We start from the raw sequence: 16,653 nt of genomic DNA on the forward strand, positions 1-16,653 counted from the left end.
AGTGAAAGTGTTACTCATGGTGTCCCACTCTCTCAACCCCATGGACTGTAGCCTACCAGGCTCCTCTGTCCATGGAATTTCCCAGGCAAGGATGGGTAGCCGATCTACTGGAGTGGGTTGCCATTCCCTTCTCCAGGGGATCCTCCCAACCCAGGGATGGAACCTGGGTCTCCCACACTGCAGGCAGATTCTTTACCGTCTGAGCCACCAGGTAAGCCCCATGACCACACTGTAATTCATCCTAGCAGCAACTGCTGGTTTCAGTAGCAGCAGTTGCTTCCAACATTTCCAGAACCAACACAACACCACCTCCCTTCCTCGCTCAGAGATACCAGCACTGATTGGCCAGCATGCCCTCAGCAGAGGTGGGAGTGTCAGGAATTTCCTATAATTCTTACCTCTACGGCACCTATGTCCTGTCTTTGCCTTTTTTCTTTCCTAATACCTGGCTAACCATTTTTTTTTTATATTAAGTTTACTACTAAAGCTCAGACAGTAAAGCATCTGCCTGCAATGCGGGAGACCTGGGTTGGGAAGATCCCCTGGAGAAGGGAATGGCAACCCACTCCAGTAGAATGGCTATCCATCATTGCCTGGGAAATCTCATGGACAGAGGAGCCTGGTAGGCTACAATCCATGGGGTCGCAAAGAGTCAGACACGACTGAGAGACTTCACTTTCTTTCTCACTTTCACTACTAAAATACCTGCTGTGGTTTCTGTCTCCTGATGGACTCTGATGTGTGTGCTCAGTCACTTCAGTCATGTCCAACTCTTTGTGACCCCATGGACTGTAGCCCGCCAGGCTCCTCTGTCCATAGAACTTTGCAGGCAAGAATACTGGAGTAGGTCACCATTTCCTACTCCAGGGGATCTTCCCGAACCAGGGATCAAACCCACGTCTCTTGTATCTCTTGCACTGGCAGCAGATTCTTTACCACTGTGCCACTTGGGAAGCCTGGTGGACTCTGATACAGTCCAATAAAGGAACTCATTCAGTCTGATTTATGTCAACACTTCTTTAAGAACACAAATGCTGGTTGCTATCTTCCAAGAGGTCCTTATTTATCTGTTAATTCGTGCTCCTTCAAGGCCAGGGACTGGCCCTCAACTTGAAAGAATCAGAACTACGTCAGAAAATAAAAGCAAATCAGTTCCTTTTATCACTTCCATGGGGAAAAGGACCTCTGAGCCAGCATGACCACAAGTTAGCCTGGCCAGGTTTCATGGGTGCCGGAAGCCCCAAACTCCTGGGTTGGAGAGAAAGGGCTTTCTGCTCATGGCAACACTACAACCAAGTGTCAGCATTCCCATTATTTTTTCAAGCCCCAGTTCTCACGAGGCACTGACAACAGGACTAGGCAACGCCTGTACAAGCAGTGGGTTGAGTCAGAGGGACAATGAGTTTAGGGAACCTAGATATTTTTATAATGTGCAGTAAGCACGTCTGCCCCATGCTTTAGAGAAACATCTCTTTTCAAGGCTGGCTGCTATTGAAAGATCCTTGAAAAAGGAAGCACAAGAGGCCCTAGGAGAATGGTCTCCCAACATTTACTGAAGCTTGCATGTGAGCACAGAGCAAGGACAATCAGCTGGGTAACTGAACTGCTTATGTTTCCACACCAGTGATCTATCAGGACCTAGAATAGTCGAGTCTTTGGACCAGGGCTCCCCTTTCTTCTTTAGTGCCATTCAGCCTCTCTGAATCTAGATTTTTCTAAGTTGTTGCTATTCAGTTGCCCAATCATGTCCAACTCTTTGCCACCTCATGGACTACAGCACGCCAGGCCTCCCTGTCCCTAACTGTCTCCTGAAGTTTGCCCAAGTTCATGTCCATTGCATCAGTGATGCCATCCAGCCATCTCATCCTCTGACGCCCTCTTCTCCTGCCCTCAATTTTTCCCAGCGTCAGGGACTTTTCCAGTGAGTCAGCTGGTCGCATCAGATGACCAAAAAACTGGAGTTTCAGCTTCTAAATTAAATTTTCTAAATTACAGGATATCAATCTCTTTTCTCATTAGCATGGAAGTAATTTGAATAAATGTTAGTCAAGTCTTTTCTGACCAGTAACTAAACCATCCTGTCCCTAGAAAGTGATTACACTGTCCAAATGTTACCCATTATATGATTTAACTATATAGAGGGGACAGTCATTATTTGTAAGTAAAGTAGCCCTCACTTATCCCTGGGGGTTATGTTCCAAGATCCCCAGTGGACACCAGAAAGCATGGATAGTACCCAACCTTATAAATACTGTTTTTTCCTATATACACATACCCATGATAAAGTTTAATTTATAAATTAGGGACAGTAAGAGATTAGCATCAGTAACTAAATAATAAAATATAACAATCTTAACAACATACTGTAATAAGTTACATGAACTTGGCCTCTCTCACAGTATCATATTGTCCTGTACTTGCCCTCCTTCTTGTGGTGATGTGAGGGTCCTGTCCTAGGCAGGACAGAGTAGGACGGTGTGGGACTTCATGCTGCTCAGAGTAGCACACAACTTAAAACATATGAATTGTTTATTTCTAGAATTTTCATTTAATATTTTTGGACTGCAGTTGACCACAGGTAACCAAAACCACAGAAAGTGGAAAAGGAGGGACTACTGTAGCTGGAAACCACCCATCCTCAAAGACCACCTTAGAGATTTAGTTTGAGCATGAAGTTGCTTTCTGTTTCTGTTTCTGTTAAAAAATTCTGCTGTTTATCCTTAATATAGAGCTAAGGAAATCCATCTTCTGTCTATAGATATCTTTCCAGTACACTTTGGCTTTTAGAATCTTGTTGTTTAGTCGCTCAGTCATGTCCTACTCTTTTTGCGACCCCATAGACTGTAGCCCCCCAGGCTCCTTGGTCCATGGGATTCTCCAGGCAAGAATATTGGAGTGGTTGCCATTTCCTTAGAGGAAAGTAATGCCCTAGATAGTAATAGACTAAGATTCTTGACCTCCTAGATCAATGTCAAGTGTGAGATCATAGCTGATGCCTGACATATATAGGAAGCATTTGATAAATAGTAGTTGTACCGTCATGACTCTGGCAAGTATCAGAAACTCAGCACATTGTGCAAAATAAAGAATTTGTTAAAACAGGGTATCTTCTAGAAACCCAAGGCAGGAATGCAGCCTACCCTGGAATGCCCACCCTGCCTTTGCCTCTCTGTATAATGTAACCATTCATTGTCATTCATTCAGCTCCTACACACCACGCATAGTGTTTGCAGCTGGAACACAATAGGAAACACAAATGGATTTTTAAAAAATTTTTACAGTGTAAGTCCCAGAGCTTACAGTCTAGTGGAGAGGTACAAATCAATCACACAAGTAAATATAAAACCACAACCTTGGCAATGCTGAGAAAGGCAGGTACATGGTGTGAGTATGTGAAAAAGGAGGACTTGACCTACTTGGGGAGGCCAGGGAAGGCTTTCCTGAGGAAGTGAGGGCTGAGCAGAGATCCAAGTCAAAGCAAGCAATAATAAGATGATAGGAGAAAGGGAAGAACTTTCCAGGCATGGAGAGGAGTAAAGGCCTCCTGGCAGGAGGAAGCATGGCTGGAGAGCAGAGAGATCAGGTGCCGAAGGTCACAATAAAACCAAGGTCAAAAATGGGGAATTTAGCCCAGAGCTACACATTCCATTCTACTACCAAGCCATCCTAGCCAACAAACATCACCTTCTTTCCACTCAGAACTTTCCACAGAGGGAGTTCCCTGGCAGTTCAGTGGTTATGACTCTGTGCTTCCACTGCAGGGGGTGTGGGTTCGATCCCTGGTGGGGGAACTAAGATTCCACAGCCTGGCCAAAAACCAAACAAAAACCACAAAATTTTTCATGGAGACAAAGTTTCATCAGTTAATACTCACACAAAGGATAAAAATGACCAAGTAGAACACAAACTGAGAACCTTGCCATAGAACTCAATTTGTTGTTTCCTTGTTGAGTTTGACCAGTCGGGGACTGGGGAGCCCTGGGGAGTAGTCTGTCAGTGGTACTCAAAGTGTGGTCCCTGGGCCACTAGCAGCAGCAGCTCCTGGGAACTTATTAGAACTGCAAATCCTCAGGACCCACCAACGGGTTTCCCTGGTGGCTCAGATGGCAAAGAAACTGCCTGCAATGAGGGAGACCCGAGTCTGATCCCCAGGTTGGTATTATCCCTTGGAGAAGGGAATGGAAACCCACTCCGATATTCTTGCCTGGAGAATCCCATGGACAGAGGAGCCTGGCAGACTACAGTCCATGGGGTTGTAAAGAGTCGGACATGACTGAGCAACTCACGCACACACAGGACCCACCAAAGACCTGTGAGTCAGAAACTTGGGAGGTGGATCCAGCAATCTGTATTGGAACAAGCAAGACATCCTGCAGGGGCTTCTAAAACACAGAATGGTCTGCATGAGATATTTTCAAACCTGTCCAATCATCCAAATCATCTGAGGAACTTCTTAAAATATTCCTAGGCTACATTCCCATATCTACAAAACCCAAAATCTCAGGGTGGGAACCTGTATTCAGGTGATCAGCCTGATGTGGGAGCCACTGGTCGACATCAAAGTCATTCAGCATCTGACATGGTGAGCAATTAATCTTCATATGCCACTTTTCCTTGCTAGGTGATTAAGGGCAGTAAGTATCACAAACTCTACAAGCCAAACTCAGTACGTAATTTGATTCATATCTTCTATCTTCTCAGCTCTTTGATTTTAAAACAGTACCTTTCAGAGAGCTTCTTCTGATGCTTTTTGATGAATGTCTCCTTGTCTGTCTCATCATCATACCCACCAAAAACCACATGAGATCTAATAGGCGCTTACCAAATTCAAACATTGTTACCTTAGTTGTGGTCAAAAAACTATTTCTTGAAAACGTCCCCAACATTCCAAAATATTCAAAAGAAAAGTGCCCAGCCTAGTAACACAAGTATGGATCTAAATCAGTTTTTTCTTTTTCCTGCTTCTGTAAGGAAATAGATTTCTTTCACAGTGATTTGGCAGTGTTTTAAACATACAAATAAATAGGGGAAGAATTGAGACGATGTCTAAAAACAAAAACTAAAAAAAATATTTCCAGAGTTGAAACCATAAATGTAATCCTAGATTTATTTTCAAGCAACAGAATTTTTAAGAATTTTCCTATCTTTAAATTCTTCCATATCCTGGGATTTATGCAGTTCATCTGCCAATAACATTGACTGGTCTATTGTAGGTAATTTTACATGTCTCAGAAACTCTCAAACAAGATAATGATATATGACTTCAGTTCAGTTGCTCAGTCTTGTCCAACTCTTTGCGACCCCATGAATCGCAGCACGCCAGGCCTCCCTGTCCATCACCAACTCCCGGAGTTCACCCAAACTCATGTCCATCAAGTCAGTGATGCCATCCAGCCATCTCATCCTCTGTCATCTCCTCCTCCTCCTGCCCCCAATCCCTCCCAGCATCAGGGTCTTTTCCAGTGAGTCAACTCTTAACATGAGGTGACTTACTTCACTCAAGATATAAGGCCATAGGCCAGTGAAAAGGGACAAAAAAAAATGAGTGGTCACTAACGTTAAAAAAAAAAGGCCTCAATTATTAGTTATCTTCAGATAGTTTAATGGTTAGGGGAAGCAATCTTTGATTGTGTAAAACCAGAATTTGTGAAGTGGCTGCTGCTATCATTCCAATAAAACAAGGAAGTGGGACTTGCCCAGTCCAGTGGTTAAGACTCCATGCTTCCACTGCAAGGGGTGCAGGTTTGATCCCTGGTCAGGGAACTAAGATCCTGCATGCCATGCAGCCAAAGAAACCCCCCAAAAACAAGGAAAAATTTCAGTAGTTTTAAGAAATTGGAGAAAAGTGCATAGGAAGGAAAAAAAGGGAGCCTTGATTAAATAACTGTGCCTTTGAAGATATTATTTCAAATAAAGCCTGTAGTTTGGCTTTACAAATTAAAGCACAAAAATAAGCAGAAAAACATGCGGATACTGAACTGCAAATATTGAACCCAGGAAATGATGGTATTCCCTCCTAATAACCAGAAATCAAGTTGCCAGAAACTGGAATGTGGAAACCTTCATACAAGGGTTGCAAGATCCTGAAGCGAAGATGTCATAGTTTTTCCAGGATTTGTACAGACTTAGGTAAGTCAGCCGGATACAGAGGACCAATTGAAGAGACTTGCTTTTTTTTTATTATTATTTATTTCTGGCTGTGCTGGGTCTTCGTTGCTGCACAGGAATTCTCTAGTTGCGAGGAGTGGGACCTACTCTCTAGCTGTGGTGTGGAGGCTTCTCACTGTGGTGGCTTCTCTTGTTCCAGAGGACAAGCTCTAGGCGATCGGGCTTGAGTAGTTGCAACACACAGGCTCAGCAGTTGTGGCTCCCAGGCTCGAGAGCACAGGCTCAGTAGTTGGAGTGCAGGGGCTCAGTTACTCTGTGGCAGGTGGGGTCTTGCCAGACTAGAGATAGAACCCGTGTCCCCTGCACTGGCAGGCAGATTCGTATCCAGTGTACCACCAGGGAAGTCCCACTTGATCTCTTTATGAGATGACCCAGCAAGTGTCCCAAACATTAGCCACACCAGTGCGTGTTTCACAGGACACACTGCACTGCACACACAGTCTCTAGGCGTACAGCTCTAAAGAACAGAACTTCGAGTTGGGGTCTTTTGTCTGTGCATCAGAGTATCTGTCTTCTTTATTATTCCGTTTAACCATACTTACTGATTTTCCCCTCTTCCAATTTTGAGAAACAAAGAATCCTTCGTTTGCTAGGTCACTCCCAAGCTGCCTCCAGGTCTGCTAACAAGAGACTGTTCAGGAGCAAGTCCGCCCTCCAGAGCTCAGCCTCCATTAGAAGTGGCTTCTCTTCTGGCGATCTCTCGGTCCATTTCAGGCTTATACATCAAGCAGTCACCAGACAAAGGAAGTGAATAAGGCAACTTTCAAATGCTAATTCAGAGTGTGGGCTGTGAAAATTAGAAAACCCTCAGAAGAAAGACTGCCCTGGCCTGTCCATCAGTGGGGGTCTTGCCTCCCCTCTCCCTGAGGACTCACTGACCCTAGCACCCAGCAGTGGGGCAGAGCTCCACCATCTTCACACTTAAATTCAAACACACTGTCCTCCTCAGAATTTAATTCTCATTTTGTAATGGAAAAGAGGAAGGTGTTAGTAAATACAAGAAATAGGTTGAGCTTTTAAATACATCCAAAATATATTTTCCACTTCTCATACACAAAATGAGGCACAATATGAAATATACAGGATGATTTCAACTATGTTATCATAGCTTATCTGATTGTAAGGAGTTAATTTATAAATGATAGTTTTGTTTTTTTTTCAAATCCCTATCTTCTAGGGATGTATACTAAAATATACAGGGATAAAATAGTAAGATTCTTGAGCATAAGCTTCATATTAGCCTCCAGTGGGGTGGGGTGAGGTAAGGTGGGCTGGCATGGCTAAGGCGTAACTGAACATGACCGGCCACGGACAGATGAAGTGCTGACGCTGCAGGGCGGGTGGGAAGAAGGGCATCACTACATCACTCTCTTTCTATACGTCACATACTTTTACGTGTGCTTGAAATTTTCCAAAAGAAAATGCTTTTTAAAAAAGCCACAGGGACTTCCCTGGCTGTTCCATGGTTAAAACTCCATGCTTCCAATGCAGAGGGTGAGGGTTTGATCCTTGGTCCAGGAACTAAGATCCCACGTGCCACATGGTGAAACAAGTAAAAATTACTTAAAAAAAAAAAAACAAAGCCACAAAAAGGAGAGAGAGAAAAAAATAAAACAAAGATACTTACCCAAAAAACTGCAGAGTGAAAAAAGAGACTCAGGTAAAAGTCTTTATTAAAACAATCAACTACTCTCTCCCTATGTTCCAAATTCCTTGAAATGATCATTTTTAAAAACAACTGAATACTTACAACAGGGAAGAAATATAAGATAAAGGACGGCATCAGGAAACCAGTGGCTTGAGAAACTCCTAAATTCCTCAAAGTGGTTCTCAAAATGCACCCCCCTCCAAAAAAAAACTCACCAGCGCTACCTGAAACCTGCCATACGTGCAAATTCTCAGGCCACATCCCAGCTCTTCTTAATTATAACCTTTGGGGGCAGAGCCCTGCAATCTGGTTTTAACGAGGCCCCCAACTGATTCTGATGAACCAAAGTCTGAGAACCACTATAAAGCTGACCAGGAAACTTGGAAGGAAAGTTATGACCAACCTAGATAGCATATTCAAAAGCAGAGATATTACTTTGCCAACAAAGGTCCGTCTAGTCAAGGCTATGGTTTTTCCTGTGGTCATGTATGGATGTGAGAGTTGGACTGTGAGGAAAGCTGAGCGCTGAAGAATTGGTGCTTTTGAACTGTGGTGTTGGAGAAGACTCTTGAGAGTCCGTTGGACTGCAAGGAGATCCAACCAGTCCGTCCTAAAGGAGACCAGTCCTGGGTATTCATTGGAAGGACTATATTGAGGCTGAAACTCCAATACTTTGGCCACCTCATGCGAAGAGTTGACTCACTGGAAAAGACCCTGATGCTGGGAGGGATTGGGAGCAGGAGGAGAAGGGGACAACAGAGGACGAAATGGCTGGATGGCATCACCGACTCGATGCACGAGTTTGGCTAAACTCTGGGAGTTGGTGATGGATAAGGAGGCCTGGCATACTGCAATTCATGGGGTCACAAAGAGTCGGACACGACTGAGCGGCTGCACTGAACTGAATAAACCTGACCAGGTTGACAAGAAACAAAAGGAAGGCCTCCGCCCAAACCAGCCCCAGAGACAACCACAGGAAAGGTAAAGTTAGTCCAGAGGCACTCTAAGCCAAGTCAACAAACGACAGAAAGCCGGGGACTAGCTGCAACAGTTAAGTCCTAAACCTGCCCACCTCCAAAACCAAGCAGTTGGTGGGAGTGGCAGATAAGAGTTCTGCCCCGGAGAAAAGCTCCATCCTCAGATTAAAACTCTTGGTATTTTGGCAAAGAGGTAGGAGTGACGCCAAGAGCCTAGATTTTTTTGCCCACTCCCCCTCTATTCTAAAAAATCTGTGTGAACAAAGCTTCCTTTTCTCAGTCAAGGTAAACATCTTTTGGAGCAAAGAAGGCTTTATACAAATCTGGGAAAAATCCATGCCAACCCATTAATCAAGAGACTCTCTTTCATATGTAAAAGTGATTCTTTCAACAATTAGCAGTAAGATAATTGTTCAGTAAACTGAACAAACAGAACAACTGACAATCAGTGGGGAAGCAAATAATTCAAGGAATAGAAAATAACATGAAAATCCTCACTGGTATCCTTAGAAATATAAGGGTACTACACTTATGAAAAAAGCAACCAGAATAAGAAAGCAATCTTGAATATTTGAAAACAAATTACTAAATATTAAAAACTAAACAGAAAAGCTAAATGATTGTAGCATATCACAGCATATCATCAAGTAATTAAATGTTGAATCCTCATTTCAATTCAAAAAAATGAATTGGGAATTCCCTGAAGAGGGAATTAGTGATTTGGAAGATAACATTTGGGCGGGGGGGGGGGTGGGGCGCGGGCCACACCACGCACAGCATGCAGGCTCCCTGACCATGGAATGAATGAACCCTTGCCCCTGCGGTAGAAGCTTGGAGTCTTAACCACTGGACTACAGAGCAAGTCCTTGGAAGATAACATCTAGAGAAATCTTTCAGAATAGAACAAAAAGACCAAGACAAATTATATAAGTCCAGTGAAAAGATCAGGTCACGAAATTCCATATTCACTGGTTAAGTCCAGAAAAACAAAAGAAAAAATGGAAAGAAAATAAATCATTTTAGAAATTGTCCTTAGTCCAAGAATGGTACAATTCTTCAGAGTGAAAGGACCGTAAGGTAAGTAGAATGAATGACATATACTATATCCCACATACCTGGGCATTATTGGTGAAATTTTAGTACTCCAAGCATAAAAAGAAAACCCAAGGTTTTTCATGAAGGTGAAAAATAAGTTTTTGCCAATAAAGATAGAATCGGACTGCTGTCTGCCTTTTAAGAAGCAATACTGGATACTAGCGATCATGTGTTCAATTTTGAACCTAATACCCTAAACTCAGAGAAGGCGATGGCACCCCACTCCAGAACTCTCGCCTGGAAAATCCCATGGACGGAGGAGCCTGGTAGGCTGCAGTCCATGGAGTCACTAAGAGTCAGACACGACTGAGCGACTTCACTTTCACTTTTCACTTTCATGCATTGGAGAAGGAAATGGCAACCCATTCCAGTGTTCTTGCCTGGAGACTCCCAGGGACAGGGGAGCCTGGTGGGCTGCCGTCTATGGGATCACACAGAGTTGGACATGACTGAAGCGACTTAGCAATACCCTAAACTAGTTTTTTTTTTTTAATTGAAATGAGGATACAGCATTTAATTATTTGATGATATGCTGCAATAAACCAAAACAACTAACCCTGGGATAAAGGGAAAGGCAGTGAGAAGGAAACAGTGAACTAACAGTTTTCTAAGTAATGATACATAATGTCAAGACACAAACACATACACACAAAGATAACAGAGATGAATCTAAAAATACTCACAGGATTGCACCAGGAGGAGAGGATCCAGGTGGGGAAGTGAAAGAACGCTAAGGTAACTGACTTAATTAGGAGGTGAGTGCAAAACATGGCTGCTGGTTAATAAGTATAGAGAAAAAAGGTAACCCCTAAAGAAACAGCGATATGTTGAATTAATTTCAAAGCACTAGGAGAAAAAACAACAATCGATCAAGCCAATAAAATGGTGAAATAAAAACAGGCACAATATTCAGAAAATACAATGGCAGAAACAGTCCAAACATTTCAACTGTTTCAATTAATATGAATGGATTAAATTTCCCAGAGACTCTTAGATTGAACTCCCCTAAACCTGTTTTGAAAATAGAAGCCAATGGAGAAAGTATTAAGGACAAAAAAGAATATCTCATAGTTGTAAAAAGCACAACTCACCAAGAGTCACATAATGCTTTTACATCTCTGAAATCAATTCATTAAATGGACATCAAGAATGTAGAAGGTCTGACAATTAACAAGGTAAATCCAAAAAAGAACAGGCAAGGCACCCTTCTCCCCTCAAAACTCAAGAATATTTACAAATATTGACCATGCATTCCATAAAGCAGAAACCATACAGGTTACACTCTACCTGCTTGGGAATTGTAAACATACTTAAGCAATTCCTGGGTTAAATATAAAGTGAACTGAATCTGAAATTACCCCCTAGAAATAAACACAGCTTAACAGTCACCACAGCTTAACACTGTTGGACACAGCCAGGGCAGTACTCAGTGGGGCATTTTCAGTCTTTACCACATTTATTAGAAAACAAGAAAGACTGAAAATAAAACGTGGCACAATTTACCTTAGAGCAGTGATTGTCAAAGCCCCTGGAGACACGATGGTTCTTCGAAAATAGACTAGGAGTCTGTGAATTCATTTATATATTTGAAACCTATGGAAATTACATGCTAACCTGAGATAAAACTGCAGACTAGTCAAAATTTGAATATCAAATCAGTTTGTAATATTGGTTACTTCTCTGTCCTGTTGAGATGAACTGGGTTAAGAGTAACATCTTTGAATAATGCAAGGTTTTATTCATTTTTCTTTTACTCCATTAAAGTATTATATGAACTGAATTAATGAATGAACTAGTTGGTAATTTTCCAAAATACAGGGCTCTTTGGAGAAAGAGAGTAAAATAGAATAAAAAGGTCTGTATGGTTGTTACCAGAATGGGAAACATTGACGTCAATATGACTGTTAATCTCAGGTCTGTGATGTCACAGTGTTAGGTACCAGATGTTCCAGGATTCGGGATGGGATCTTATATACGTAGAGGAGCAAAAGGGGCAGAGGTCTGCGATCAGCTCTCTTGTCCTACTTCTTGAAGTCAAGATTCGTGGATTTCAATAATCATGATGTCAAATAAAATTAATTTTCCAACTACAAGACACTAAATTTTAAAAATCTAGCTCCTTTGGCTGAATGTCAAGAGAGGAGCTCTAAGGAATGCATTTGAGTCAGTTCTGATGAGATGGATGAACCCAGAGCCAATCATACAGAGAGAAATCAGCCATAAAGAGAAACACAGGTATCATGGATCAATGCATCTATGTGGAATCTAGAAAGGTGGTGCTGACGGACCTGCTTGCACGGCAGCACTGGACACAGACACAGCGAACAGACACGGACCCGGGTGGCAGAGGAGGGAGAGGCTGGGACGGACGGAGAGAGGAGCATGGAAACACACGCGACCACGTGCGAAACAGCCAGCCAGTGGGGATCTGCTGTTGTATGACTCGGGGAACTCAAACCCGGGCTCTGGGACAACCTGGAGGGGTGCGACGGGGTGGGAGGCGGGAGGGAGCCTTAGGAAAGAGGGGACATATGTGTACCTGTGACTAACTCATGTGGATAATAGGGCAGAAACCAACACAATATTGTGAAGGAATTATTCTTCAATTAAAAATAAATACATTAAAAAAAAGAGTAGAGCTCTAGCACTAGCTAGCACAAACGACTAGAACATAAAAGACTGGAACCTCTGGCATTACAGGAGATAAAAAAACCTTAGTAGCTGTTATTTATTTAAAACATATTTTAAGGTTCAATTATTACCTTTATAAGCAAATTTTAATTCTTTAAAACTCATGTGATATTTTACAAATTACTGTTTATGCTGTAAAAAATTAACTGAACCTCATCAAGTACTATACTTTACATACTTTTTCACAGGAAAAAAATTTTAAAACGTCCAATTCTGAACCATACCAAAAAGAAGTACTTCTACTGAACTGAACATAAACAGAAGCCATATCTGTAATATTTCAAATGATCAATACCTGAGCTGCCAATAGGTGAATGTCAACATGTCCTTTGAAATAAACAGCAGAAATTTAAATTTCAAGATGTTCTCATCGTATTAATTCGCTCTGGTTTATTTTAAAATACCCTCCTTTTGCAGGGGTTAAAGAATGACTTTCCTCTCCCATTTATTAAAAACAAAATGACTGTATTTCTCTCCTCAACCTACAGTTCTCCTCAGCTTAATTTAAAAAATTTTTAAGTTTTTTTCCTTACCAGTAAACCAGCATCTTCAATTCTTATCTGGCCCAAGAGTAGACTTCCTTATACAACAGCAATAAATACAAAGTAGAATTCTGCCAGCAAATATTACATATGATCCCAACAATACAGACAGTCTTAAAAATCAATTAGCTATTTATTTATATAGCGTCAAAGACTTGAAAATCCTACACAATAGCCCATGAGGCTTACCATTTAATTACTAAATCCAGTTGAAAAAAGAAGACTTTTCACCCACAAACTTGAGGTTGTTACTATCCTACATGCTTCAGATGTGTGTGCTAAAACACCGGGTACCTATTCATCTTTAGTGTTCACAGTAGTAGTATTAAGTCCAAAAAAGTCTTTTTTGATGATGTACCGAACACACTGCAAAATCACATTTCTTTCATGTCGAATGTCCGGAGCTAACAGCTAAAAAATAATAAAGAAAAAGATTAGCTTTTAAATAAAATACATACAAGAAACACCATCTAAGATATTCTATGTGCCTTCTCTATATGAAGAACACGGAATAATAAAGATTTGTATTATATTTACTGATTATTTCACTAAAAAACAATGTAAGAATATCTCCTTTTAACCAAAACTATCAAGATTTAAACACTAGTATCCAAGGTCCTCTCCAGGAGTATCAAGAAAGTGATGGGAAAACTAGGTTTAGAAGCTTACAATTCTTTACATCTAAAAACCGTGTTAAACAGGATCCTCCCAAACCCAAATCTATAAACAGTATAGAAACTGGTATGAAGCTATAGTAAATACAGTAACAATGAAACTAGCAGTAAATAATCCCAACATTCCTGGTCTTTCAGGACTTCCCACTTTTGTGCTTACTGTAATTGAAAGGAAACTGAAAATCCCTGGTATCTAGAATACATAACCAAGGAATCACATGTGATTTGCCAAAAAGAATAATGTAACTACTCATCTTATTTCTGATGTCAATGTAGTTCAGAAACACCCACAGAGGAACTTTCAGTAAACAGATGATTTAATATACCACTTACAAGGAAAACATTTTAAAAATGCAGTTTCCTTTACATAGCACCAAAATTTACGAAATAGTACATTTCAGATCGATTTTATTAAGAAGCAACTGTGCCTGTATGCACCATGCGGGTCTGCAGTCACAGAGCCCTCGAGCTGTAGCACAGGCGCCTCCCTAACCAGGCAGAAACCCAACTCTGCGCAGAGCGTCACCAGGCAGTTTCACAACCCCACTAGAGATTCCAGGGTATCTCCATCACTCTTAGACATGAAAGGCTCAGATCTTTGAACAGCTTAATGTCCATTACCCAGAATCAAAAGAGGCACTACTTCTTTATAATTTAAAGAAAAATTGTAAGCTTTTGAGCACATCACACTGAGAATAAAGTCAACAAAACACAAAACAAACACACAATACCCTTTTTCTCCCTTTTAGCCTGCACTGTATTTAGTTGTGCTTTCAATGAAAATTTGAAAAAAGGTCAGTACACTTCGATACACTTTACCAACTACCTAAGCCTGGGTTCCTTTATTTTAAGCAGTTTTGAAAACTGTAATTATTCCACATTTACTGAGTATCAGCTATATTCCAAAGGCAGTTTCAGAACTAAGATACATACATAACTCTTCAAGGAGCATATGTCTCTGGTAACCTTAAAACACACACGGATGGACACACACACACACACACACACACACAAGCCCAGCAGCTCTATTCTCAGGACACGAGAACACAAAGACCACTTACCATTTCCAGGAGATATGGATGGTGTGTTCTTGGTTCAAATAATGTTCGATACTTGAGATCATTCTTTTTCCTCTTAGGATTTGTGTTTTTAAAACTTCTCTTTTGGCTCTCACACTTGGCTTCTGAGGAATTTTTAACAGTTGCTTTAACATCTTGACTTGGTTTCTTAGGAGTATTGCTATGAAGAACCTGGTCTTCTGCCAGAATGTCTGCTTCAGTCCTGATGGGAGCTTCTACATGTGATGAAAAATAAACACAAAAATAACGAATTAAAAAACAGGTAAAACTTCCAAAAATAACCAATAAAAATACCCCCCACAATAATCTTCCCCAGCCATAACAGTTACTTACTTAAAACTGAGCATGTACAGTGTATTACAAAATTTTTCAAATTGGGAACTATGACTGCCAATAACTGAGGAGATTACTGTGAAGAGCTATGGAAAATGATCCCTATGAAAGAAGTAATACCAGATGGAAACTTGGATCTACACATAGGAGTGAAGAGGGCCAGAGACAGTCAATATGTGGATAAATACAAACGACCTTTTTCATTTGAAAAAATTTTGTAAAGATAATTGACAACTGAAAGCAAAAATGCATAACAACAATGTCTGTGGGGCTTATCAGCATCTGCAGAACTAAAACCTGAGAGCACAGCACAAAGGGAGGGAAGAGGAAAACCTAAGCATACTGCTGTAAAATTCTTAAATTACAGCAACACCTCGTTTTACTGTGCTTTGATTTAATGGTCTTCAGAGACAAAGCATTTTGTACAAATTGAAGGTCTGTGGCAACACTGACCAAGTCTGTTAGCACCATTTCTCCAACACTGTTTGTTCATGTCTCTGCATCATATTCTGATGATTTTTGCTCAATGTCTCAAACTTTCACTGTTATTATATGTTATGGGCATATGTAATCTCTGATCTTTGATACTACTATTATAACTGTTTGGGGTCACCATGAACCATGTCCATATAAGATAGTCAACTTATCAATGTTATGTTCTGCCTGCTCCCCCTACCTGCCATGCTCCTCTCTCTCTCCTCCTCCTCAGGCCTCCCTATTCCCTGAGACATCATACTGAAAATAGTACACGGTTAATAACCATACTAATGGTTGATAACCACAGGCTTCCTCAGTGGGTCAGCTGTAAAGAATCCACCTGAAATGCAGGAGCTCCAGGAGACGTGGGTTCGATCCCTGGGTCAGGAGGATCCCCTTGAGTAGCAAATAGCAACCCACTCCAATTTTCTTGCCTGTGAGATCCTATGGAGAGAGAAGCCCAGCAGGCTATAGTCCATGGGGTCACAAAAGTAGGACGTGACTTAGAGACTAAAACAAAAACAACAGAGATGCTATTTCATGGTTCAGAGAAGGCTCACTTTATTCCCTTGTTTCACTTATTGCAAAGTCCTGCTGTGTCAATATCCTATCCCAATCTATAGCCCAGTAACACTGCAAGCTAGAAATCTGCGAGTGACCTGGATGGCTTAATAAAAGCAAATTCAAATTACATAAAATAATTCCTAAGGCTTAGGAATGTGAAGCAAGGACTTTTTCCTGAAGGCAAGACATTTTAGACAATCAGTCAAACTGAATTCATACAAAGTCAAAAGAATAGCTATGCACCACCTATTGCCACACAAAGAAAGATGTAACGGAAGGCAATACAGTTGGCTCCTTTAGACCTAAGCTTTACGTCAGCTTTGCCACATACTAGTTTTGCCAGTGTGTCCTCTTGAAGCTTCAGTGTCTATAAAATAAAGGGCTGAAAACTTGATCCCTTCCAGT

At 41.3% G+C, this 16,653-nt stretch overlaps 1 protein-coding gene across 1 annotated transcript in view; it reads right to left on the reverse strand.

The window, feature by feature from the left end:
• Positions 1-13,235: 13,235 nt before the first annotated feature.
• NUFIP1 (nuclear FMR1 interacting protein 1) overlaps positions 13,236-16,653 on the reverse strand; it is a 38,984-nt gene continuing 35,566 nt past the window's right edge. Inside the window, exons 9-10 of the mRNA XM_005896133.3 lie at positions 14,857-15,089; positions 13,236-13,532 (exon numbers count right to left, since the gene is read on the reverse strand). Coding sequence (XP_005896195.2) covers positions 13,416-13,532; positions 14,857-15,089 — 350 coding nt within the window. The 3' untranslated portion in view covers positions 13,236-13,415. The remainder of the gene's footprint in view (positions 13,533-14,856; positions 15,090-16,653) is intronic.

Source organism: Bos mutus, chromosome 12 (assembly GCF_027580195.1).
Source record: "Bos mutus isolate GX-2022 chromosome 12, NWIPB_WYAK_1.1, whole genome shotgun sequence".
In the NCBI taxonomy this organism is placed as follows: Eukaryota; Metazoa; Chordata; class Mammalia; order Artiodactyla; family Bovidae; genus Bos; species Bos mutus.